The sequence below is a fragment of the Equus quagga genome, chromosome 15 (assembly GCF_021613505.1).
Source record: "Equus quagga isolate Etosha38 chromosome 15, UCLA_HA_Equagga_1.0, whole genome shotgun sequence".
NCBI classification, from domain to species: Eukaryota; Metazoa; Chordata; class Mammalia; order Perissodactyla; family Equidae; genus Equus; species Equus quagga.
Window position 1 is genome coordinate 64242294 of NC_060281.1, and position 23565 is coordinate 64265858.

General features: G+C 58.3%; 1 protein-coding gene across 1 annotated transcript in view; it reads left to right on the forward strand.

Annotated features, from left to right (window-relative positions):
* Positions 1–23565, forward strand: part of GALNT9 (polypeptide N-acetylgalactosaminyltransferase 9) — a 93271-nt gene that overhangs the window by 52623 nt on the left and 17083 nt on the right. Inside the window, exons 5-6 of the mRNA XM_046641331.1 lie at positions 3370–3567; positions 11475–11592. Of these exons, the coding sequence (XP_046497287.1) occupies positions 3370–3567; positions 11475–11592 (316 nt within the window). The remainder of the gene's footprint in view (positions 1–3369; positions 3568–11474; positions 11593–23565) is intronic.

The window sequence follows — 23565 nt, forward strand, 5'->3', positions numbered from 1 at the left end:
GCTCCAGCGTTTTCTGGAAAGCTCTGCTGGGCTCCCCTCGTGCTTCCTTCCTCTCCTCTCTGGTGGTGCCTCTGGGGCGTCCCCGCAGCCCTCACTCACGCCAGCCCGTGTGGCCGACATGAGAGGCATGAGTGGCTGCCGGGTGGGGAGGGCGCTGGAAGGCTCTCGGTGGGCGAGAGCTGTGATATGACGATCAGTCACTAACGTGGTGTGAGTGCCAGCGGGAGGGCGCCCGCAGCCACGTGTCAGGTGGCGACTGTCCCCAGGTGCCTCCACCATCCCGTCTGCAGAGTGGAGATCCAAGACAGACGCACGAGGTGGTTGCGAGGTGACCTGGGGGCTGTTGGTGGAGCCCCTCAACTGCGCTGGGCTCCAGGCACGTGGGGTCAGACATGCTCCCAGCTGGGATGGCAGAGCAGGGGACAACCTGAGGCATGAGGTGGCCTGGGACGTGAGCGGACACCTTGGACTGGTGAGCGTGAGCAGAGGGAGGGTCTTCAGTGTGGGAGTGTCCTGGGGGGGCCATAACACCCCACCAAAAGCTTCCCCACACTGAAGACCCTCCCCTCGGTGCTGGAGGCAGAGTCTGAGATCAGGGTGTGGCAGGGCCACGCTCCCCTGGGGGCTCCAGGGGAGGGTCCTTCCTGCCTCGTCCAGCCTCTGGAGGCTCCTGGCACCGCTTGGCCTGGGGCTGCATCACTCTAATGTCTGCCTCTGTCATCGCGCGGCTTCTCCTCTGCGGGTCTGTGTCTCGAATCTGCCTCTGCCTTTCTCTTATACGGACACCAGTCACTGAATTAGGGCCGCCCTCAATCCAGAACCATCTCATCTTGGGCTCTTTAACTTAATTACGTCTACAAAGACTCCAAATTAAGCCACATCCGTGGTTCCAGTTGGACACGGCTTTCGGGAGGACCACCATTCAACCCTCTTCCAGCTCCTGGGGGCTCCAGCCTCCCTTGGCTGGTGGTCACGTCCCTCCAACCTCTGCCTCCACCTTCACACAGCCTCCCCCTCTGCCACCCTGTGTGCGTCTCTCCTCCTCTGTCTTTTATGAGGATCCTTGTCATTGGGTTTGGGGCCCCCAAAGGTGAACCAGGATGCTCTCAGCTCAACCTCCTTAAGTTAGACCCACAGTGGGGGGTCTACAGGGGTCCTCAGTGAACACGGACGTGAGCCCCACACCTGGGCAGCCTGCAGCACCCGTCAGCTGAGCTGTGGGGAAAAGTGGGCCTGGTGTGGCCAGCTTGTCCAATTTTAAAGAGAAACTAAAACTCACCATTTTTATGTCAAATCTCCCGCTCATATTTTTAAACTCTGTGAAGTCTGAATGAAGACGTGCCCTGGGATACGACCCCGAGGGGAAGGAGGGGTTGTATGTGCTACAAAGAGGGTTTGTGGTGGGTGTGCTGAGGAAGCCCCACAGCGTGTGGTTCAGGGGCCCCAGCTGGCTCCAGGGAGGGCCTGGCATTTCGAAGCCTCTCGAAGTTTGTGGTTTTCCCAACTGCTTCAGGGGTTGGTGTCCCTCAGATGGGGGAGCTTTTTCCTCCCGCGCTCCCTCCACCCTCCCTGGGCATCTCACTCTCCCCAACCATGAGTTTGTTCTAAGGGTTGGTTCTGTCCCAGCACGTGTCTGACTGAGATTTGGCTTCTTTCTGCCTTGACTGCCCTTTGTAGCCCCCATTTCTCTCTCCTCCGCCACCCTCATGAAGTGACTCTCCTTTTCCCGTGACAGCTATCGCCTTCTATCCTTAACTATATATTGTTGTCTGCCCTCCACCAGGGTCTCTCCATACTCTCGTGTAGGTTGAGCACTGCACAAGGCATTTGGTGGCCTTTCCAGCCCTGTAATGTGTTAAACTCCCTGGGCGTTTGGAGGGCATCTGGGAAAGCCGTGAGGCTGTCACGTCAAAGTGCCATTTTAGACCTGTGTGACTTTAATCGTCACAACTGAAAACCCCGTTATCCATCTGCAACAGCCCTCCCCTCCCAGAACTGTCTCTACAACAAACTGCCTTGTTAGCTGGCGTGCCGTTTGCAGACAGCGGCTCATCTCCGAAGCACTTTGCTAACAGTAATTAATTAATCCTCCTCGTGGAGCCGAGGCGGAGCCAAGCCCCAGGCTCTCGCTCGGAACACAGGAAGAAAGGCAGGCCATGCGGCAGCTCTCGCCGGTGGGGTCGGAGGACTCAACCCCCCCCAGCTGTCCCTGCCCAAGCCGGACCCCCGAACCTGCGCTCGGCCCCTCTGTCCCCCACAGCGGCATCGGCTCCCTGGCCAGTGGGTGCTGTCAGCCGTGGCAGGTGGAAGGCCCTTGGGTGGCGTCTCATCCTCATGGGAGACAGGGCGAACTGCTCCAGTGCCCCGGGACTCCCTCCGAGGGTCTGCAGCTCGCACCGCTGCCCAGGGAGGGCACAGGAGGAAGACACGTCCTCTGGCCTCACTCCTCCCCGGCTTCATCACCCCTACTGCCCCCTTCTCCACTCCAGCCACTTGGTCTGCTCCTCAAGCACCCCAGCACATCCCGGGGTCTCGCTGGCTGTTCCTTCTGCATGGAATGCCCGTCCCCCAACACACGCCCACTCCTGCCTACACCTCCTCCTGGTCATCACCACCTGCAACCCACACCAGACGCCCTATTTAAAACTGCAACTCCAACCACTCTTACTCTACTCTGTGTTTCCTCCACAATACCCATCACCTCCTAATGTGTGATATCATTCACTTATGCATCATTGTCTGTCCCCACACCCCCGCCCTGTTAGGGCCACCACACACTGTTGTGTAGGTTGTGCACTGCACAACACTACTTGGGAGACTGTCTTGTCCCTCCAGTGTATCCTAAGTTCTCTGAGGCATGGATTTTTTCCTTCTTTAGTTCACAAATGTATTCAAATTTGTTAGAACAGGGAGTGGCACCTAACAGCCCTCAGTTCATGCTTGTAAATGAATGTACCTTCCAACGGTGCAGGCAAGGAGGGGTGGGAGGTGAGATTCGGTGGAGGGAGAGGCCGAGGTGTGACACAGGCCTGGGGACAGGGTCAGCTGACCCACAGGGAGCTCTGGAGCCAGGACAGCGCCTCAGAGATGTCATTGGTTGGGCCAAAATGGTTTTTATATCCCACGTCAGTCAGTTGTTAGCTATGGGCTAACCCAGGAAGGACGAGACCTCGGGCCAGGAGGCTGCAGCCCAGAAGACCCCTCGGGCTTCCAGAGGTGAAGCCCCTGGATCCGGCCCAGGAGGTAGTGGTCCAGCCGGCCTTCAGACCCGGGCATGGCCGCCTGTGCTGCGTGAGCCAGCCCCTCCTCGGGGATGGGATGCAGGGCCCAGCATCCATGCCCTTCCTCACCGCATGGGCCTCCCCGCAGGGCCGAGCCCGCCCTCACACGGATCCGGGAGGACCGCCGGCGCATCGTGCTGCCCGCCATCGACAACATCAAGTACGACACGTTCGAGGTGCAGCAGTACGCCAGCGCGGCCCACGGCTACAACTGGGGCCTCTGGTGCATGTACATCATCCCGCCCCAGGACTGGCTGGACCGCGGTGATGAGGCGGCACCCATCAGGTGAGCCAGCCTCCAGGACCGCCGAGGCACGGCCTATGCCGGAGGAGCCAGGAGCGGCGGGAGGTGGGGGTGTGGAGGGGCCACTGCGGGTGGGCCTAGTGGCTAGCGGGATGGACGACGCTCCCCTGCAGAAAGCCACTGCCTGGCGCCAGGTGGGTGTGCATGGGACGTGGTGATGGGGACAATGGGGAGCTGGCACCAGTTTGTGATCCAAGTGATGATAAGAGCAGGTGGGGAGAGAAGGACAGACAGAAAGAGCTAACATCCAGAGAGAAAGAGACAGTGAAAGAGACTGAGAAAAAGACACACAGACACAGAGAGAGAACAGGGGACAGCAAGAGAGAAAGTCGGGGGGGGGGGGGGGGATACACAGAGACAGAGAGAAGGAATGGGAACCAAGAAAGACAGACCCAGACAGAAAGAGGGAGAGACGGACAGACAGATGGACAGACAGGGCAGCACAGCAGAGCCATAAACAGGCACAGGGAGAGCAAAGGAGAGACCACGAGGCCAACAGACGGTGTGAGCCACGTCGTTTACTCAGACACCATAGATTGTCCTGCAAAACAATTATTTTATTATGAATTGGTTCTCAAACGTCAAAATGGAGTGATTTTTATATGTTAAAAATGCACAAGTCGGGGGGCCGGCTGGTGGCATAGTGGTTAAGTTCACACACTCCACTTCGGCAGCCTGGGGTTTGCGGGTTTGGATCCTGGGTGCAGACCTACATGCTGCTCATCAGCCATGCAGTGGCAGCGACCCATGTACAAAACAGAGGAAGACTGGCACAGATTTTAGCTCAGTGACAATCTTCTTCACCAAAAAAAACCAAAAACCAAAAAACACACAAGTCCAGCATCTTTTGAAAAATGGGGAGGCCCACATTCTCACCAGGCAGCAATCAGCTGGAGCTTAAAAGTGGTCCCTTGTGTAAACAGGGTGCGTGGTTGCAGTTTGCTGCAGTCCCCACCACTCCCTATCGCTCCCTGACACTTCACCATCCTACCTGCCCTGTCAGTCATCTTCACCTGGCTTGCTTTATCGTTGCCATCACTGACTGAGCTTCTGCTGTTTCATCCCCTTCCCCTGACTTCCCTAGTCTGCTGACTCCCTGGGAAATCTGTGCTTCAACATCTAGTGATGTTGCCACTTTCTCCTGGGGGCCCCACCAGGCTGGAGGGCTTTTCCCAGAATGAACATGCATCTCCAGGACCTGTTGACCCCTGGAGCATTTGTCAGGTCCCCCACGGAGGTTTAGGATTTCAGGGGCCAGGGCTGGGATGCCCTCCCCAGCCTCAACTGTACAGACTGGCGTGTCCCTGCGGAAATCCTGCCGAAGCAGCCCCCCTGCCTGGGCGTGACCAGGACCACCCACGGCCGGGCCTCACAGGGGCTTCCAGGTACCTGCCCTCCGCTGCCACGGAGCCATACAGTGATGCACTGAGTCCAGAGAGGCCTGGACGTCCAGCAGTGAAGTCCGGGGGCACCAGGCAGTGACATGGCTTGGCCCCCTGCCCCGTGTGCCCCTGCTCTCGAAGGAGGAAGACAACGCCACCCTCACAGACATGCTCTGAACAGGAAGGCTGACAGGGCTGCGGGGGGGCCTTGAGCTGCCCTGAGGTCACTGCCCCAGAGAAAGGCTCCAGATGCCCGAGAGGCGCAGGGCCCGCACAGTGAGCCAGAGGGAGCAGGACCTGGGCTGGGAGCTCCTCCACGATCGGAGGGACCCACGGGCCGGCTCGTGCAGACGAGGAGCAGCGGCTCGAAGGTCACTTTGCTTCATTCAAAATGCACTCGATAATCCCCAAGTAGCAGCAAAACACACCTCGTGTTTGACGCTTTAGGAGTCGGTGAAGTCAGAGAACCCGGGGGCAGTGTCCCCCACAGTCCTGGCAGCCCAGCTGCAGGAAGCGGGTTCTCCGGCCGCAGTGCATTTGTCTCCAAATTCGCTCCTCATCAGCGTCACCTGGAGAGTCCCTAAAAACCCCAATGCCCAAATCCAAATGAAAGTGAACAGACACCCAGGAAAGGAGAAAGGCAAAGTGCCATGGGCCACGGAGAGACGCCACGTCAGCCCCTAGGCAGCCAGTCAAGGTCGCGGTGGGTGGCTTTGCATCCCGTGACAGCCGCGGGCCTCAGCAGCCAGACCGCACCATGTGCTGGTGAGGCGGGAGTCCCCGGGGCGCTCCGATCCTGTGGGAGGAGAACGGATGGCAGAGCCGCTCTAGGAAGCCGCTCAGTGGCTGCTCATAAAGGAGAGAACGCGCCCTGGGTGACCAGCTGCGCCGCCCCTCGGCACTGGCCCTGAGCAAATGCAAACACATGTCTGTGTGGAGAAGGCCCATGAGTATGCACGGCACCACTCGCTGTCATCCCCAACTGGAGACGCCCCATCGCCCCTGAAGGTGGTCTCCGCCCGAGAGCCCAGCTCGGCACCAGCCAGCAAGGGCCACAGTGTGAGATCCTGGAAATCCTACACGACGGGCCGCGGAAAGGGAGCAGGCCGATCATCCCGCCCCAGACCCACACCCACCCTCCCTACTGGCCCCTCCACGGGCCCCGGACCCCCGGCCTCTCCTTCTGGGGAGAAGAACCAGGCGCTGTTGACCTTATCTCAGTGGACACAACGCCATGTTCACAGCACGGACGTGACCGTCCAGTTCTGCTAGAAAAGGCCGCCTCTGGGCACAGGGTGGTCACTTTCTTGCACCAAATATATTGTAACATTGGAACCAACACTTAAATTTGAGGAAGTTTCACATGAAATTGATATCTACCCTCTCTGGAAATTAGAAGATTCTGGAAAACTTAGGCCCCCATTCCTGTGTGGTGACAATTGCTGGAGCTGAGTTGCTGCTGATTGCTCAGACAGGGTGTCGCCACCGTCCCCACGACTCCCTGCACTTCCCCCACGCGTCCCCCCACGGAGGGCCTATCAGACACCACGTCCCGCGTCCCTCGAGTGAAGGGGAGACCTGGTCCCCCCAAGGAGGGACCCTCTACACAGCCTCAGTTCGTCCTGTCAGTCTTCCTCCTGGCCTCCGAGACGGGTCCGTGTGACCAGTGGCCGTTGACCAGGAGCCACAGGACGTCAGTGCGTTGGAAACAGAAACGAACTGGCTCTGCAGGGCCGCCAGACGCGGGCTCCGAACTGCGGACCTCCAGTCGGCGCAGGGCCCGTGGAGGTCGGGCGGCCGGGGCTTTGGGTCAGGTCCTCGATGGTGGGTCTGGTGGCCCCAGGTTGTTGCCCACTTCTGGAATAGCTGGAACAGCACGTTGGAGCACAGAGTCCCCAAAGGAGAGAGGTAGAGCCGTGGGAGAGAAGAGGGGCTGGACCAGCGGAGGGGCCGGCGGGGCTGACCCAGGAGGAGGGGACGGCCGAGCGCCACAGGGGGCCATGGAAGCTTCCGGGCTCCTGGGGAGCGGAGGGCAGGTGAGGGCACGTGGTCTGGGTCTGAATGACGGAGAAGGGCTACGCCCTCAGACCGAGCCTGACCTGCGGCAGCCTGAGCCCTTTGCTCCCCTGGTCACTACGCTCCTGTCCAGAGGACGCCCTCGGGCTCCACTGCTCAGCAAGGTCTCCCCGCGACCTCCCCTCAAGCTCCCACGGGCTCCTCACACGCTCCCCGCAGCCTCCCACGGGCTCCCGAGCCCAGCACATCCGGCAGAACAAGGTCCCCTGCAGCCGCCCTCCTGCCACCTCGCCAAGCCGCAGCCCCCACAGATGAGGAGAATCTCAGCCCGGCCGCACACGGTCCCCCAGGGCCTCCTCCGGGACTTCTTGTCTCCCGCCCGCAGGGAAGAGTGGCTGCCCTTTTCCTGAAGGACACGGCTGGCGCTTGCCAGGAAATTACTCAGCACCGGGAGAGGCTGACATCTGAAGATTTACTCCAGGAAATTATCTTGCCATTCATCATACTTGACGCTCAGGAAGGAAAAAGAATGAGAAGCAATTATAAGGCCTGGACCTCTGCGGGGCAAGTATTTCAGTGCCGGCAGGAAGGGCAGACGGCTTCCCTGCGCTCTGAGGGGGCTGGAACGGGGTCGCCGGCGTGGAGACACTTCCGGATCCTGAGGCAGTCGGATTGGGACCTGCATTTGCTGCCCTCCTCGGCCCGAGCTCCTTCGCGGCAGGGGGTGGGGGGCACAGGCTCTGCACACGCCTGAGGCCCGTCCTCCCTGCTCTCCCTCACCCCGGGGCCCCCGGAGGGCAGCTGCGATGTCACGCTGCACTGCAGGCAGCTCCACGCAGCCACGGGGCCGTGGGCCGGGTCTGCACTCCATCCCCACAGCCGCCCGGGAGGGACTGTGGGTGTAGAGCTGGCTCCCGAGGGGGCAGGGAGCCCCGGACGAGCCTCGTGGACGAGGCCACACCCAGCACCCCACTCCTCCCCCACAATGGGGCACGAAGGCCCCAGTCACACGAAGTCACACACTGATGCACTCACACATGCACACACGGTACACACATGTGCACACACACAGATACACGTGCGTGCATGCATGCACACAGACGCACACACGCTCTCACAGAAATGGGCGTAGACACGCACACACACACTCGCACACGTCTGTGGTTGCTCCCCTAGTTGCGATGGTGCGACAGCGACCGTTAACTTTACACCTTTCCATGTAACATCTTCCAAGGAGCGCTGCCAAGGGGCTGGCGGGTCTGAGGAGCGCAGGGCTTGGCAGCTGGACACGTTCCGCCAGAGGCATGAGCCGAACCTCGTTCCCCGTCTACACGATGGGCCCTGCGCCAATTTCCCTTTCCGCCCAGCTTTGTGCGAAGAGTGTTTGGACAGTTTCCTAGGATACACACCAGCGGTGGACTAGGGCGTGAAACAATAACAGCAAAGCCAGGAGTCGGGAGTAAGTGCCTGTCAGCCGTCCACGGAGCTCGGGGGCACTAAAAAGCGATTATGCCTCTATTTGAGCAAAGGTCCAGGTTCCCAGGCTCCCACGCTCTTCCGAGCAGTCTGCGTGTGTTGACACCTTTCATCCGCTCAGCGGTCGTTGGGGAGGCACTGTCTTGCCTCTCGCATTACAGTGGCGACGCTGAGCACAGAGAAGTTGAGTGACTTGTCCAAGGTCACACTGCAGTGAGCACAGAGCCAGGTCAGGCTCTTGACTCCATGCCACCCATCACTGCTCTAGACCGCCTGCGGAGCGCGCTGAAACAGTTTGGGCTCTGTTCATAGGTTCAGACTTTTCCAAGAGGGTTGAACCGGTCCACACCAGTTTCTCCAAAAACTTGCCACCGTGGTGTGTCCCCCCCACGCTCAGTGTTGAATGCGTGCAAGATGGCTCCTCCACGTCTAGTGTGTCAGCGCCTGTCACCAGCGAGGCCATGTGTTTCTCTAACTTGACACGCCTTCCACATGCTCACTGACCCAGCGTGTGCTCGTGCTCACCGCCGGGCCGACACGTGGTGCATATTGTTCCAGACTCCGAGAGTAGCTGACCCGCCTGATCCTGGGCCGGCGTGCAAAGGCTGAGGGACCCACCTGTGGCCCTCATTCTGTCAGCTCCCACTTATGCAGTGCTCCCAAATTGCGTGGGCTCGGAGGTGTGTGTGTCTGTGTGTTTTCTGCAGATGTGTCTATGTTTGTGTGTGGAGTTGCATATGTGTGTTTCTGTGTGTTGCATGTGTATACAGGTGTCGTGTGTCTGCATGTATCCACGTGTATCTGGGTGTGTCTGTGTGTGTGTTTGTGGATGCATTTGTGGGACCATATATGTGTGTTGTGTGTGTCTGCGTATTTGTATATCTGTGTGTCTGTGGCGTGTATGTCTCTGTGTGTACTTGTGGTATCTATGTGTGTTGCACATGCATCCACATGTGTCCATGTATCTGTGTGTGCCTGCATGTCTGGTGCATGTGTATATTTGTGGTACATGTAGGTGTGTGTTGGGTGTGTCCGTGCATCTGCGTGTGTCTGCGTGTCTGTTACCTCTCCCAGGCAGAAGCCCGAGTGAGGGCCCTTTGCGGTGAGCCACCGGCTCCCAGCACATCACAGAGCAGCCTGGATGCAAGGACGGTGCCCAGGGACGAGTCTCCCGCGGACCTGAGAGGCCAGGCCGGCGCGTCACTCACTCCTTGCTGTTTTCTGTGATCACAGCAAGAATTTCTCGTGCAAATACATTCGGCACCAGCTGCCTCTGCTACTGTCGCCTTATGAGTTTATTTTAAGTTTATTTTGGAACTCTGAGCAATAATAAAAACTCAGCAGCAGCCGTAACAGACTTGGCAGGGAATTGGGCACTTCAGTCCGTCAGAGGCCACCCTGACGTGCTGCTGTTGTGAGAAAATGAGAGCAACACCCGCCGTATGTTGGCGAACTGTCACCTAACCCATCAACACTCGCGATTAAAGTCGAGGGCGGCATTAAAATTTCGTTATCGTTAGATTTGTGACCAAAATCTACTGACAGACAACCTGGATCTTTGCTCAAATAGAAGCATAATCGCTTTTCAGTGCCCCCGCTCTCCACGGATGACTGACCGGCCCCCATCTCTGCGGACGGCTGACGGGCCCCGATCTCCGCGGACGGCTGACCGGCCCCCATCTCCGTGGACGGCTGACGGGCCCCCATCTCCGTGGATGGCTGACGGGCACTTGCTCCTGACTCCGGTCACGGGGAGCAGAAACGCTGCCTCCAGTTGTGAGTGAGATTCGCCTGCTGCTGCTTCTCTTGGTGAAGAGGATTTGCATCTGCAGGAGCGCGGCGGCCACCGAGAGGGACCCGCTCCAGCCTTGTCTCGGCCCTGCAGCGGCCGGGGTTTCCGGGACCCAGGAAGCCTTCGTGCGACCTCCCTGGGCTGGGAGGAAACTGAGCCCTCAACCCACAAGGAAGCTGCCTTTGTTTGAGGCAAACTCTTCCATCGAAAGCTGAGAGGGCCCTGCTTTCTCACCACGGACAGGCTGCCTGTTCTAGCTGCAGAGACACTTTCTCTTTCTCTTTTCTTTCTCTTTCCTCCGCACCACCTAGTAGACACCGATGTATCCCAAATTCATGATTGACTGACTAAGCGAGTGAATGAGCAACACCATTTACAGTGGGTCCGTCCACTTTTTCTCCGCCACTGTCTGTCTCCTTGTGCCCTGCTTTACCATCGCTGCTCCGTGAGACCACTTCCTGGGGACGCACAACACTGATAGATTTTTAATGCATATTAGAAAAAATATAACTGGCCCATCGATGCATGATTTCACAAATATAATTGCTTGGGACAAGACAAGATTTACCAACCTTTTAAGAACGTGTAGATGTAAATAGAATTGTTACAGAAATAACAGTACAGTTGGCAGCCTGTTCCATACAGCTGCACAAGTTGTGCACTCTACAACTCCAAGGTGTGTCATTCAGAGACAGTCTGATATTAATGAGAGTCCATAGAATTGAGCAGTACGCAACCGACACACCTGTCCCTTGTAGCCCTGACTACTGATACACAGATAGGACAAAACAATGAAGGAGGTAGGCGAGAGATGCAGGCTTGGGAAATAATTTTCAGGGCAACCAAACAATTCACTGGGCAAACTGATTTTTCACTCCCCTACACTAAGTTGCCTGAACTGAATGCTGGTTTTTGTCATCTGCTCATGTTGTTCAATGAGCATTTGGACTTGTCTGTGCTGGCTGCTCAGCCAGGCTCTGAGGGAGCAGAGACAAGCCTGAGGTGTCCTGGGGGCTGGAAAACAGCTGTCCCAAGCCCTGGGCACCTGACCAAGAGGTGCCGAGAAGCACAGGGATGAGGTGTGAGGATCGGAAAGAGAGGCTGGGCCACGGGGGCCCTCCCAGCCACTGGCCTGGTCTGTGCTCAGCACCCCCAGCAGGGTGGGGCGGGCCCAGGGTCATGCGCCGGCCACCTACTCACGCCGCTGTCTCTGTTCCCGCCAGGACCCCGGCCATGATCGGCTGCTCGTTTGTGGTGGACCGAGAGTACTTCGGGGACATTGGCCTGCTGGACCCGGGCATGGAGGTGTACGGGGGCGAGAACGTCGAGCTGGGCATGCGGGTGAGTGCTGCAGCCCGGCCGGGCCTCCCGGGGCGGGTTTGCGCAGCCATGCGGGGCCGGCCAGGCGGGTGGGCGAGCTGCTCCCTGTGGGTCGGCGGAGGCATGCCCTGGACTGAGTCAGCGTAAGAAAGCTCAACGGCAGCAGGACGAGGACGTTCTGTCTGTTGACTGTCACAACAGAGGGCGTTTGTACGGCAGTTTTATGTCCCAGGCAGTTCGCTTCTGCCGCGTCTGGGCCGCGGGACGGGGCCGCGTGGGGAGCGGTTCTCCAGCCCAGGGCGTTCCAGCGTCCGTGGCAGAGACCTGGCTGCGCCGTCCCCTCTGCGGGTCTGTCCTGGTTGGATGCGGCAGGCAGAGGCGCCGATGGGGGTTGTTGGTGCCCCAAGCCCCCAGGGCCACTCCCCGGGAGAAGGTCCCGGGCAGGACGGGGTAGATGGGGCTCGCTGGGGAGGGCAGGTCTCAGCCAAGGGGCAGGAGGCTCCAGGCCACACTGCACGAGGTGCACCGACTGCGGGCCCCGAGCACCCCGAGGGAGGCCCTGAGCCGGTCCATGGTGACTGAGCCTCAGCCCGTCCTTCCCACCACAGCGGCTCCTCCTGGTTTCAAACCTCCTCCCCTAGCTGCTTGGAGAACTGACGGAAAGTTCTGGAAGAATCTTGGTTGCAAGTCAGGGCCTCAGGGTGGTGGAGATGGTTCTCCTCTGGAGGCCCTAAACAGGCCAGGCCATAGCCCTGTGGGGAGGGTGCTCCGTCACCCAGAGCTTTGGGGAATGTCGGCGACCGGGGGCGCAGGTTCCCCGGGAACAGCCCCCCAGACGCGGTGTAGAGCGCTTTACTGTCAGAACCAGGATACGCGGTGTGTCGGCAGGAGGCTTTCAAGATCTTAGAGGCTCAGAGAGCAGGTGCCAGGTCAGCCCCAGGGAGACCCTCTGCGGCCTCGTGCCCCGAGTTGAACACCCGCTCTGAGCACGGCTGTTAGCCAGGCCTGCGGCTACAGAGGGAACAAAACAGCCGGCAGCCCTGCCTTTCCGCAGCTCACCTTCTGGTGGAGGAGGCGATAAGAGACAAGACAGAGTGTCACTCAGTGAGAAAGGGGAAAGGAGAAATGAGGAGCAGGAGACCAGCAGTGCAGGGGGTGGCTTTAAAGAGAGCGGTCGGGGGAGGGGACATGTGACATCGACGGAGAGACCTCCAGGTGCCCGAGGAGCCGTGGACGATCAGGGAATGGGAGGGGCGTTCCAGGCAGAGGGAGCAGCAGGTGAAAGGCCTGGGGCAGGGTGGTGCCCCAGAAGCAAGGAGGCCTGTGTGGCAGGAGCTGAGGAGGGCGGGGAGGGTCGGCTTCTGCTCTGAGTGAGATGGGAGCTGTCGGAGGCTCTGAGCTGAGAGTCCACCTCACCTGCATCTTTAGGGACCCCTCTGGCCTCTGTGATTCCAGAGTGGAGGGGTGAGGGCAGAGGCAGGGCGGCCAGGGCTTCTGGAATAATCCAGGAAGTGAGATGGCTTGGCCCTGGGGAGGAAATGGTCAGAGCCCTCTGAGTGTGGATCGTCTGAAGGAAGCCGTAGGGCTCGCGGGTGGAGCGGACAGGTGAGAGGGGCAGATTGGCTTGGTGGCATGCGGCCTGCGCAGCTGGGAGGGTGAAGAGGCCACCGCCAAGATGGTGGGGGGAGATGGCGGGGGGGATAGACCCTGGCGGGCAGGTTGGGGCATGGCCTGGCAATCCGCATCCCTCAGAGCCCAGAGCTGGCAGCGGTCGGGGTCCCCGGGGAGGCTGCGCAGGGGCTACCACCCGGCGGGCGTGGAGGGCTGCCATTCTCCCCCGCCCAAGTGGCTCAGCCGCTCCATCAGCCTTATAAGTACTTGGTGGAGAAAAAACATTGTCAGTGCCTCGTTTTATTCTGTATTCATGGCCCGGTGGGTGGTCACAGAGCCTGATTGCCGGGGACTCTGACAGCACACCCGGCCTTGGCCGGGAGGAGCGCTCAAGGGCCATGTAACCCAGAACCGGGAAAGACACCCCTTCCTCCCGGACGTCTCGGGTTGAGCTTCCAGAGGCTGGTGCAGGGGTGTGACAGGTGGCCGCGTCCCTCCTGTGCCCGGCAGCCGGTGCCAGTGCTCCTCCGCAGCCTGCAACAACGTGCCCGGATTAGTGGGCCCCCGTCACACGTGAGGCCGGGATGGGAAGTAACTTAGCCGGGGGCACTGGCGGCTGGGATGCAAACCCAGACTAGTTCCGGCTCTAAGCAGCTTGTTTGCTCTGTCTCTACCTGGTGGGCGGCGTCAGCGGGTCTTGACCAACACCCACTGCGTTCCTCTCCGGGGGCCACTGTAGCCTCGTCCAAGAGGCTTCAAGCGCAAGCCTCATTCTCTCTCAGCTTTGAGGCCAGAGGCCAAAGCCCAGTGTCACAGGGCCTCCCCAAGGACTCAGGGACCCCTCCAGCCTCTCCCAGCTTCTCTCTCTGCTGTCAGCCCCTGGTGTCCTCAGCTCCCAGATGCGTCCTTGGGTCACATGCTGCCTTCTCCCTGGGTCTGCATGTTGTCCCTGCTCCATGTAGGTCTGACTCTACACCCAAATGTCCCCTTCTTCAAGGACACCAGTCACACTGGATCAGGACCCTTCTGAGGACCTCGTCTTCACTGGTCACCTCTGTAAAGACCCTGTCCCCACATAAGTCACGTTTCAAGGTCCTGGGGGTTAGGACTCCAGTGTGTCTTTGGGGACACAAAATCACCCCATAACAAGGTTATTATTGTATGGTTCTTATTAGGCAAGATTGGCGGTAGGGGTGGGGGGCGTGGATTAGAAGCTTTGACGAAGGCTTCCAGGGATAGAAGATGGAGGAAGCCAGACTGTTTCCACCAGGGACCCATGAAGATGATTCAAGTTCCTGCAGAAATCAGAGCCCTTCATGGCCAGCCAGTGCCTGCCCGGTGGAGGGGGCCTTGGCTCAAAGGCTCTGGGTACCAAAGAGTGGTGCCTGGGCACAGACAGCCTCCTCGGGGCTGTGCCTGTGGGACTGGGTTTTGGCCAGCCCGTGTCCTGGGGGTGCCTGAGACACAGCCCCTTCCAATTCCCCGTGTCTCTGCAGAAGCCCAGAGGGCGGTGGGTGCCCGGACAGCATCTATGGCCCCTCCAGGCTGGAAACCTGGGAGCAAGAAGCTGGGCTCTGGTACTGGTCTCTTCCAGCTGGGAGATGCAAGGCCAGTGCACATCCTGGGCAGCTGGCCTTCTCCACGAGCTGGAGACCGTGGATGCCACAGAGAGCCGTCACGAAATAGTTCCAGCTGTGATCAAGCCTAGAAGATGTGCAGGTCCGTGAATCTGTGGAGAACAGAACTCTAAGAAGGGATGTAGGCAAATTCTGTCACGAGGGCTTGGGGAGCCCCAACCACCGTCAACAGGAAGAAAACAAAGATGGAAACAGCACGTGAAATCGTGCAGCAGGTCGCCCGGGCGGCCCTAGCACGTGCCTGGGTTGGCCCTGGATTGGGAGAAGGAGCTGGTCCCTCAAGGCCTCTGGGCCTCAGGACTCATGCGGGAGCCCAGAGCTGAGTGACTCACACACGCACGCCACGTGCCCGATGTGGACCAACCATCTGGCACGTGGCCAAGAAGAGCCAGCGCAGCCGTGGTGGCCACACACCCTCTCCTTCCGAGTCACAGCAGACAGCGCCTCCCAAAGGCCACCGTGGGCATCCCGTCCATGCGCTCTCTCACGGAGAGACTGGACACTCCTCCTGTGAAGGGCCATGATCCATGTCCCCTCTGCCTTGAACCTGGGCTGACCTGGGGACTGGTCAACCCGGACAGAACGGCAGGAAGGATGAAGTGACTCCCAAGCCAGGTCGTGAAAAAAGACACGCTCTGCCCTGTCCTAATGGACACCAGCTTGGAACCCAGACGCCCCTGCGAGGACGTGGGCAGCCACGTGGAGGGGCGACTTCTGAGGTCCCCGCCAACAGCCAGGTACGGAAGCTTCCGGAGGATCCAAGCCCCCAGCCTTCAGGTCTCCCCAGTGGAGGGGCCCACCCATCACGAAATGAGAGACTTGTCCCCCTGGGCCTTCTCCACATTTCTGACCCACAGAATCCATGCACGTGAGAAAAATGGTTGTCTGATGTCACCAAGCTCGGGATGGCTTGTGACGCAGCAGCGTCTACCCCAAAAGGTGCTGATTGTGAACCCTCCCCTCGATGAGATGCAGTTCCACTGTCTATTGACTGTGGGGCTGCATGATTTGGGTGAAAGTTCTCCACAGCAAACAGACTCGGGTTCGGAGCCCGTTTCCACCACTTACCAGCACAGTGAACTCAGGGGCGTCGCTCGCCCTCGCTGGGTCTCCTCGGTGACCGTGGGACCATGGTGTCCGACCTCCTGAGTGTGCTGACCCCACAGCCCCCGCAACACAGACGGTGCTCGGTGACATCCGTGCAACAGTGATGGCGGCATTTACGGACGCCGGGCCCCATCCCAACTGCTCCACGCACACTCGCTGGCTCCATCTGCACAACGCCCCAGGCGTAGATGCTATTATTCCCGTTTTAAAGGAGAGGAGACTGAGTCCTCACGAGGCAGAGCTGGGAATCTCCTCCAGCCATCCTTGCTCAGGAATCCTGTGACTGTTACTAATTGTCAGCGTTGCTGGGACCAGGAACAGCGTCATAGGAACTGAACGAGCTCTGTGTGAACGCCTTCTCTCCAGGGGCATTAGCCTGGCGGTGAGTGCGAGCTGCGAGGCAGTTCAGCCTAAAGGCTTGGAGATGTGCGTGGGTCCTCTTTCCGATGGGCAGCTCCCTCCCTGACTCCTGCCCTCGGGCGTGGGCGGTGTCTGAGCATGGCCGTCAAGGCCTTGAGTCATGGCCAGATGTCGGGGACCATGTACATGCCGGTCCCCTGACTTCATTCCCGACCCAGCGGGGTCACCGGCCTGTAGTGCCCTCCTGCCCCTCTTCCAGGCGGCTGTGGCTCCGGGGCGGCGGCACAGCTGTGACCTGACAACGTCCTCTGGGAACTTTGCAGCAGCAGCCTGTGGGACTACGAGCTGCCCGCCCACCGGCAGCCAAGCCTGAAGTTCAGGGCTATTTCTGGAATTAGAACGAGAGGAGCCCAGCTTGCACATTGACTTCCCAATTTTTAAAACATCATTTGAGCCCAAACTCCTAATTAGCTATGATGCTGAGTCGCGAGGCCCCAAGATACTGCTACAGCTGCTGTGCAGCTCATTGCTCCGAGCAGCGTTGGCTCTGCAGGTGGAGGGGTGGGGCTGGACACCCACCAGGATGGGGCAGGCTCCCAGGTTCCCAGACTCGGGCTGCACCAGAGCTCCCTAGAGAGCTCCTTAGAACACGGATCCGTGGGCCCCACCACAGAGAGCTGGATTCCGTAGAGCGAGGCAGAGCCCACAGCTCTCCATTCCAAAGATTCCCGGCGGCTGCTAAGGCTGCTGCTCCAGGAGCCGACTGTGAGAACCAGCCTCTGCCGGGCCGGCCGCTGGGGGACCATGGGCCACAGGTCCCTGCTCTGCACAGGCCGGGGCCCTGCCGAGCACTCCTGAAACAGCCTGATCGAGGGAGCCGGGAGCCGCGTGGAGCCGCCTCCCGGCCTCCGGTGTGGGCTGAGCTCTGGGGGGTTTGGGTTCCTGTTTTTTTGTGTTTTATTTCTGAGGTTTCATTTATTGTTTTGCTTTTGTTTTTGCCTGTGGGGCCTTTACCCAGAGAAAAGATTATTTAAAGCCAGTTTCTAAAATTTCATACATTTTACTAACGTTACACTTTTCAAAACCTATTTGCTTTAAGCTTTTAAGTTAAACCTACAGCTCATCCTAACATGGTTCTAATTCTAACAGAGTAAGGACACTCCCCTCCCCTTCTCTTTGATTAGGGTTTGGTTAACTCAGGTTGACAGATTAAATGCCATTAAACAATAATCAGTTCCGTTTCCGCCTTTAGTTAATTAAATTCCCCCGAACCTTTTCAAATGACACTTATGCATGGAACGTATTTTCTCTCCTCTTAAGCACTTTGAATGCTGATACCACAGCAGAAATTCCCTCAAGTGCTTAAAAAATTATCGTGTATCTAATAAATTGAATTTATACCAAATCTCAAATTCTCTGAACATTTCAGGATTATTTGCAAATGTATTTAATTCTCTGACATGGTCCAATCTTAAATCACAAATTTAGAATCAACCTTCAATTAGGCATATTAAAAATACAGCCAGGAGGTTAATCTGGTAGATTCCTCAACATGCTGACTTTTCTCAACTGTTTTGATGGTTAAATATCAAACCTGTGCAAACGGTCCTGAACCTTCCCGGGCGGCTGCCCAGCTCCCGGAGAGGCTCCTGCGGGGCTGGGGCCGGGGGCTCCTTTCCCCATGTCCTGAGAGGCCCTGGGGTTTCCAGCCGCTTCCAGGAGAGCACCCTGGGCTCAGTGCACCCCGTCCCCTGCAGTTGGCTGCTGGCTGCCCCCAGGACACACTGGCTTCCTGGCCTCTCCACCCAGAGGCCTTGTCCTGCTCCACAGCCCCTGTTTGCAACGACTGGGGCGGTGTCTGTCCTGCGCTCACAGCACCGGGCAGCGTCCTTCTGGAAAAGCCGTGCTGTCCCTGAGGACAGGGCCTGAGGAGAAGGCGTCCACCCACACCCGACACGGGGAGGACAGCAAGCCACAGAAACGCAGCTCAGCTCGGGAGGAGGACGGACGCCAGCGCGGCACAGTCGAAAGTCAGGACAACAGGGCTTCCCCCCCCCACCCCCCCGAGACGCGGAGTGAGGGAGCAGGGCAGTTCATTCCTTCAGATCCCTCCCCCTCCCGTCTCCCTCTCTCTGTCTCTATGTCAGTCTCTGTCTCTGTGTCTCTGTGTCTCTGTCTGTCCCTGTGTCTGTCTCTGTGTCTCTTTCTGTCTCTGTGTCTCTGTCTATTTGTGTCTCTCTGTCTCTGTCTCTGTGTCTCTCTCTGTCTCTCTGTCTGTCTCTGTCTCTCCCTGTCTGTCTGTCTGTCTCCCCCGCACCTCAAGCCCACAGCTCAAGGCGTCTGTCAAGTGCAAACCCTTGTGTAACCGCCGGCCTGACATCAAGATACAGGAATTACCCGTCACCCCCAAAAGCTCCCCCACTCTTTCTCTTTCAACCGTTCTGACTATTTCGAGCAGAAAAATCTCACGCTGGCTTCTAGTCACCTTGAATGCTTAACAGCGTCCCTTTTAAGCGGACCTCGGGGAACAGCCTTTGGCTGAGTGCAGCATCCCGCTGACCCCAGGGGTGATGCCCGAGGTTTATGGCCTTTATCTTTACCGCCACCATTCATTGTGGCAGGAGGCAAGGGCTCCACCTCGGGGAGTGACACGGCGCCTTCTGAAGCTGGGCCCTCAGCTTTGGAGCGAGGGGCCTTGGCTGCGCAGGGCAGGGAGCCCTGGAGACGGGGGTGGCCTCTTCTGTCTTCTAGTTTCTGGGGTTCGTTAACCAGGTGTGCATCAAGGTGGATTGTTTAGAAAGAAATGAAGTTGAGGTTTGGAATTGAAATAAAGAGAGAAGGAAGGAAGGAGAGAAACAAAGGAGGGTAAGGGGAGCTTGCAGCTCCAAGCGGCCCTTCGGGGACCAGGGCAGGAGAGCCCCCGGGGATAAGCAGTCACCACATCGGCCCTCGGGGGCCAGGAGGGGCTCCATCCCATGTCACATCCCCTAGGGTTCTGAGTGAGTCACCTCACCATGGCCCTGACCCAGGGCGCACCGTGCTGTCCCCACTGCCAGGGGCCTCTGCCCGCCACCCCTCTGCAGGCCATGCTGCCCCCTGGAACTCTGACGTGGGGTGCGGGGCTGGGTCCCGGCTCACTCGCCTGTGATTGCTGGCAGCTGTCGGTCTGGCAGCAGCCGGGGAGGTGACGTTTGCTCACGGTTGAAAGGCCTGTCCGAGCTCAGCCTCCAGCCGAGGAAGCTGGGGGAGGCCCAGGTGTGCTTTCCCACGTGGCTGCGTCAGAAGGGGCTGGGCTGTTCTCGTCTGAGAGCCCGACTGGAGGGGATGTCCAGGGCAGTGCCTGCGTGGCTGTGGTGGACACTGGCTGTCCTGGGGGGGTCCAGCCCCGCGTGGTCCCTCACCCGGGGCAGCCTCAGGCCAGCACAGGTGTTCCAGCCAATGAGGCGGCCGCGGCAGTTCCCTCTCGAGTCCCGGACTCGGAGAAGCGTCACTTCTGCTCACTCATGGACAGACGCAGTCGCAACTCGGCCCAGACTCAAGGGCCAGGACGGAGACCCCAGGACGGCAGGAGAGGCCAAGAACTCTGCATTCTTCTTCTTTTTTAACTTCCAATATTGTCCCCCTCTCAACAGAGAGAGGTGGTTACATCATGGCCCGGAGCCTGTGAGCCCCCACCTGCCCGGCAAGTTTCCTAACCTCTCCCTGCCTCAGTTTACCCATCCAGAAAGTGTGGTTTTATGAAGATTAAACCAGCTAACACTTGTAAGGCCTTGAAATGGCGCCTGGCACAGAGCAGTGCTGTAGACACGGGCCGCTAGGATTAGGTCTCCCACGAGACTTGGACGGATGCTCGGGGCTCCGACCTGGGAGCTGGACCCCCGTGCTGCCAGGTGGCCCTGGGAGGGCGGGGACGGGTCCTGCACAAGCAAGTTTAAGGCCGTGATCCCGCCCCCTCTGTCCTGGGCAGACACTTGCCGCTGTTCAGGCAAGGCGGTGGCAGCGAGGCCTCTAAGGCGGCTGCCCCGCGTGGCTCTGGCGCTCGTCCCCTGGAGTTCGGGCCTGCAGGCTGCAGCTTTCCCCTTTCTGTCTCTCTAGAAAGGGCCCAGCGAGCCCCAGGCTTCCTCTCACCCTGAAAATTAAACCCACACCCCCCAGGGTCTGCAGGACCCCTACCCGCCTGTCCCGCTGCCCAGCCTCCTCACTTGCCCCGGCCCTGCCGTCCCTTCCCGCAGTCAAGCCCAGCCACGTCCTACTTGGAGAGCCCTTCCCAGACTGGCTGCTTGCTGACCCTCGGTCTCAGTCCCCCGACGCCCCGAGCCTGGCCCTGCCAGCCGCAGCTTCTCCTGTTCCACAGCTCCACCCATAACAGCTCTCTAATTTCCCTACTTTTTACTGCCTGTCTCCTCCCCTCCGCGTACCTTTGGAAAATGAACAGTCCCCGCCAGAGGGGCCACGTCTGGCCCCTTCACTGCTGCCCGCGACCCGCACCGTTGGTGTTCGACATATTTATGGGCTGAGTAGATGAAGCCCCTGGAAAAGGAGGGCCTCTGTGTTGTTTTGCTAAATGCTGGAGCACAGGTCGGGGGACCGTCAAAGAGAAGCGAGCTGCTCATTTATTGAACGACTTATTGACGTCCTCGGGGTTGAACGCCGTGCCAGGTGCTGGGGATTCAGCAGGGACCAGAGCAGACACCACGCGTCCCGGTGGCCTCCCTGAGCTAAATGGATAGGATGTGTGTCTGCAGCTCACAGAGAAACACGGGCAGGGGATGTCTGGGATGGGGGAGGTTGTCATTTGAAATGGGATGATGGGGAAAGGAATACTGAGATGGGGACATTGGAGCAGCCATGAAGGAGGAGAGAAAGCAAGCCGTGTGGCCACGGGGAAAAGTGTTCCCGGCTGAGGGAACAGCGACTGCAAAGGCCCTGAGGCAGGGGTGCGCCTGGCAGGTCTCGTCGCAGAGACCGTCAGCGGTTCTTCCTCCGCCTTGCCTGGACCGGCTCCCACGCAGACGGGCCTCACAGCCACCGCTGCTTCTGATCTGTCAGTAACACAGGTGGTCCACACAGCACTTCTGATCGATGCAACCCAATTAGCGAGTAATTCTGTGGTCGCAGGGCCAATTTACATTCCTGTGATTGTAGAAATGCCAACTGCTCGTCTGCTAATGAGGAAAGTCCTGGAGCCAATTAGGGGGAAATGAATCCTCGGGGCCATTAGGTTAATAAAGGTCACGACACAACGAAGCATTGCGTCCGGGGAGGAGGGCCGTCCATGGAGCACGAGCTGGAAATCAGTTGCTTCTCTGCTTCGACTTTCGGCCTCGAGGTTTCTCCCGGGCATCCCAGGAAAACCTCAGACCGAGGGCAGTGGTTCCTCCCCTGAGGGGCCGCGTCAGCCTTGGACACTGGGGGCCTGGGGGACGGCTGTCCCTCCTCGTCCTGAGCGGTTTATACAAGCTCCTGTCTCACCAGAGAGGAGTGGCCTTGTCGTGCTCGGAGGGAGCAGGGAGGGGGCCCTTGCTGCTCCACCGTCCACACTCGGCAGGGGCTCCTGCAGTCAGACATCAGAGGGGCACCTGGTGTTCCCCAGACTGGTCCTAGACTTTCTCGCTCTGTGAACAGTGGACAGAAGGAGAAGGTGGGGAGCAGACTGTGAGGTCTCGTGCTAGTTCTGCTTTCAGGAAGGGCTTGTTCTAGTTGCAAGTGGGTCAGTCTGCCCCACAAGGTGAGGACGCACCCCCACTCACCAGTAGCCCATAGGGCACGGCTGTCACCACAGGGAGAACTCCTCCCCTCCCCTGCCCTGCCCAGCCTCCGCCCCTCCTGAGCAGATGCGTCAGGCCTGCAGGTGGGGAGAGCAGATGCCACTGGGGGGAGGGAAAGTCTCTGTCCACTTGAATGTCTTCACGAACAAGCCCTGTTGCCCACATGGGGTCTTCGGAAGACCCCTTGAGACTTGGTTTGGAGCCTGCCTCTGCCCATCAACCAGCTGGGCCGCCTTCTCTCTCTGAACCTCCGTTTCCTCATCTGTCACAGAGCATCACGATAGACAGTTCCAGGGCTGTTTGGGGGTTCAGTGGAGTCCCGAAGCTCTCGGTGCCTGGGACAGGGCCAGCATGCTGTGAGCACTCATCATCGCTATGCACAGGCGTTTCCAAATCCATTTTTTTTCCTTTATAAAAGCGACTTTCATTAGAAAAACACTGGAGGTCAAGTAACTGTAACAAAATCAAAGCCGTCCGTAATTCTGTCTCCATCAGTGCTGAACTCGGATCTTTTCAGAGCTTTTTTGTGCAATCCAAACATTCGCTACGCGTGCACGTGTGTACATGTGTATGACGTGTGCTGCGCGTTTTATGTTTAATACGTATACGCTTCTTCTTCAAAGCTGCGATCCACGCGCATCCTTTCCGTGGCTGCTGGCGAGTCACTAGGTGGTGACGTCCGTCCCTAACTGCACAATCTTCTGCACCGGGAGGTTGTGACAGCACGGTGTCCAACCCCCCCTTGGGCTTCGTGCCAGCCCTGGAGAGCCCTCCCTATTTCGCTATTTTGTGCAGCTCTGAAACCAATGTTCTTGTGTCTGAATCTTTCTTCTCATCTCAGTTATTTCCTTAGGATACATTTCTAGAGATGGAATTGCTGGATCAGATAAAACATATTTTTAGTGCTTTTGTTACAACCTGCCAAATCTTCCTCCAAGCAGCAACCCCCCCCCAACCCACCGCCCACCACTCTGTGTGATTGTGTGTGGGTGTGAGTGTGGGTGTGGGTGTGAGTGTGTGGGTATTCTCACTAGTGGTACACCAGGGAGACTGTTTCCCAGGCCTGTGACACATGGGGTCTGATTAAATACATTTTTTACCTTTTGAAAATATGACAGACACAGAGGAAATGTCTTTGTGGGTTTAATTTGCATTTCTTCAATTGCTAATGAGCCTGAACATTTTCGTACATTTGTTGACCATATGTTTTTCTTCTTTGCCAGTTTTTTCTCGTGGCGTTCCTCGTTTTCCAGCTGATTTCAAGAGCCCTTTATACATTCAGAATATTAACTCCTTATCGTGCAACACAGCGCCCTCCTCGGTCATTCCACGATCTGACGTTTCCTGTGCACAATGGTTTTCAATGTGAGGGTATCTACCTTCTTTTTTTTACTGGCTTGTGCATTTGCTTCCTTCTTAGAAAGAACTATGTGAAAGACCATTGACCATATTTCCTTCTGATACTTTGTAGTTCTTTTTTCACCTTAAAAGCTTTAGTCTATTTGGAATAT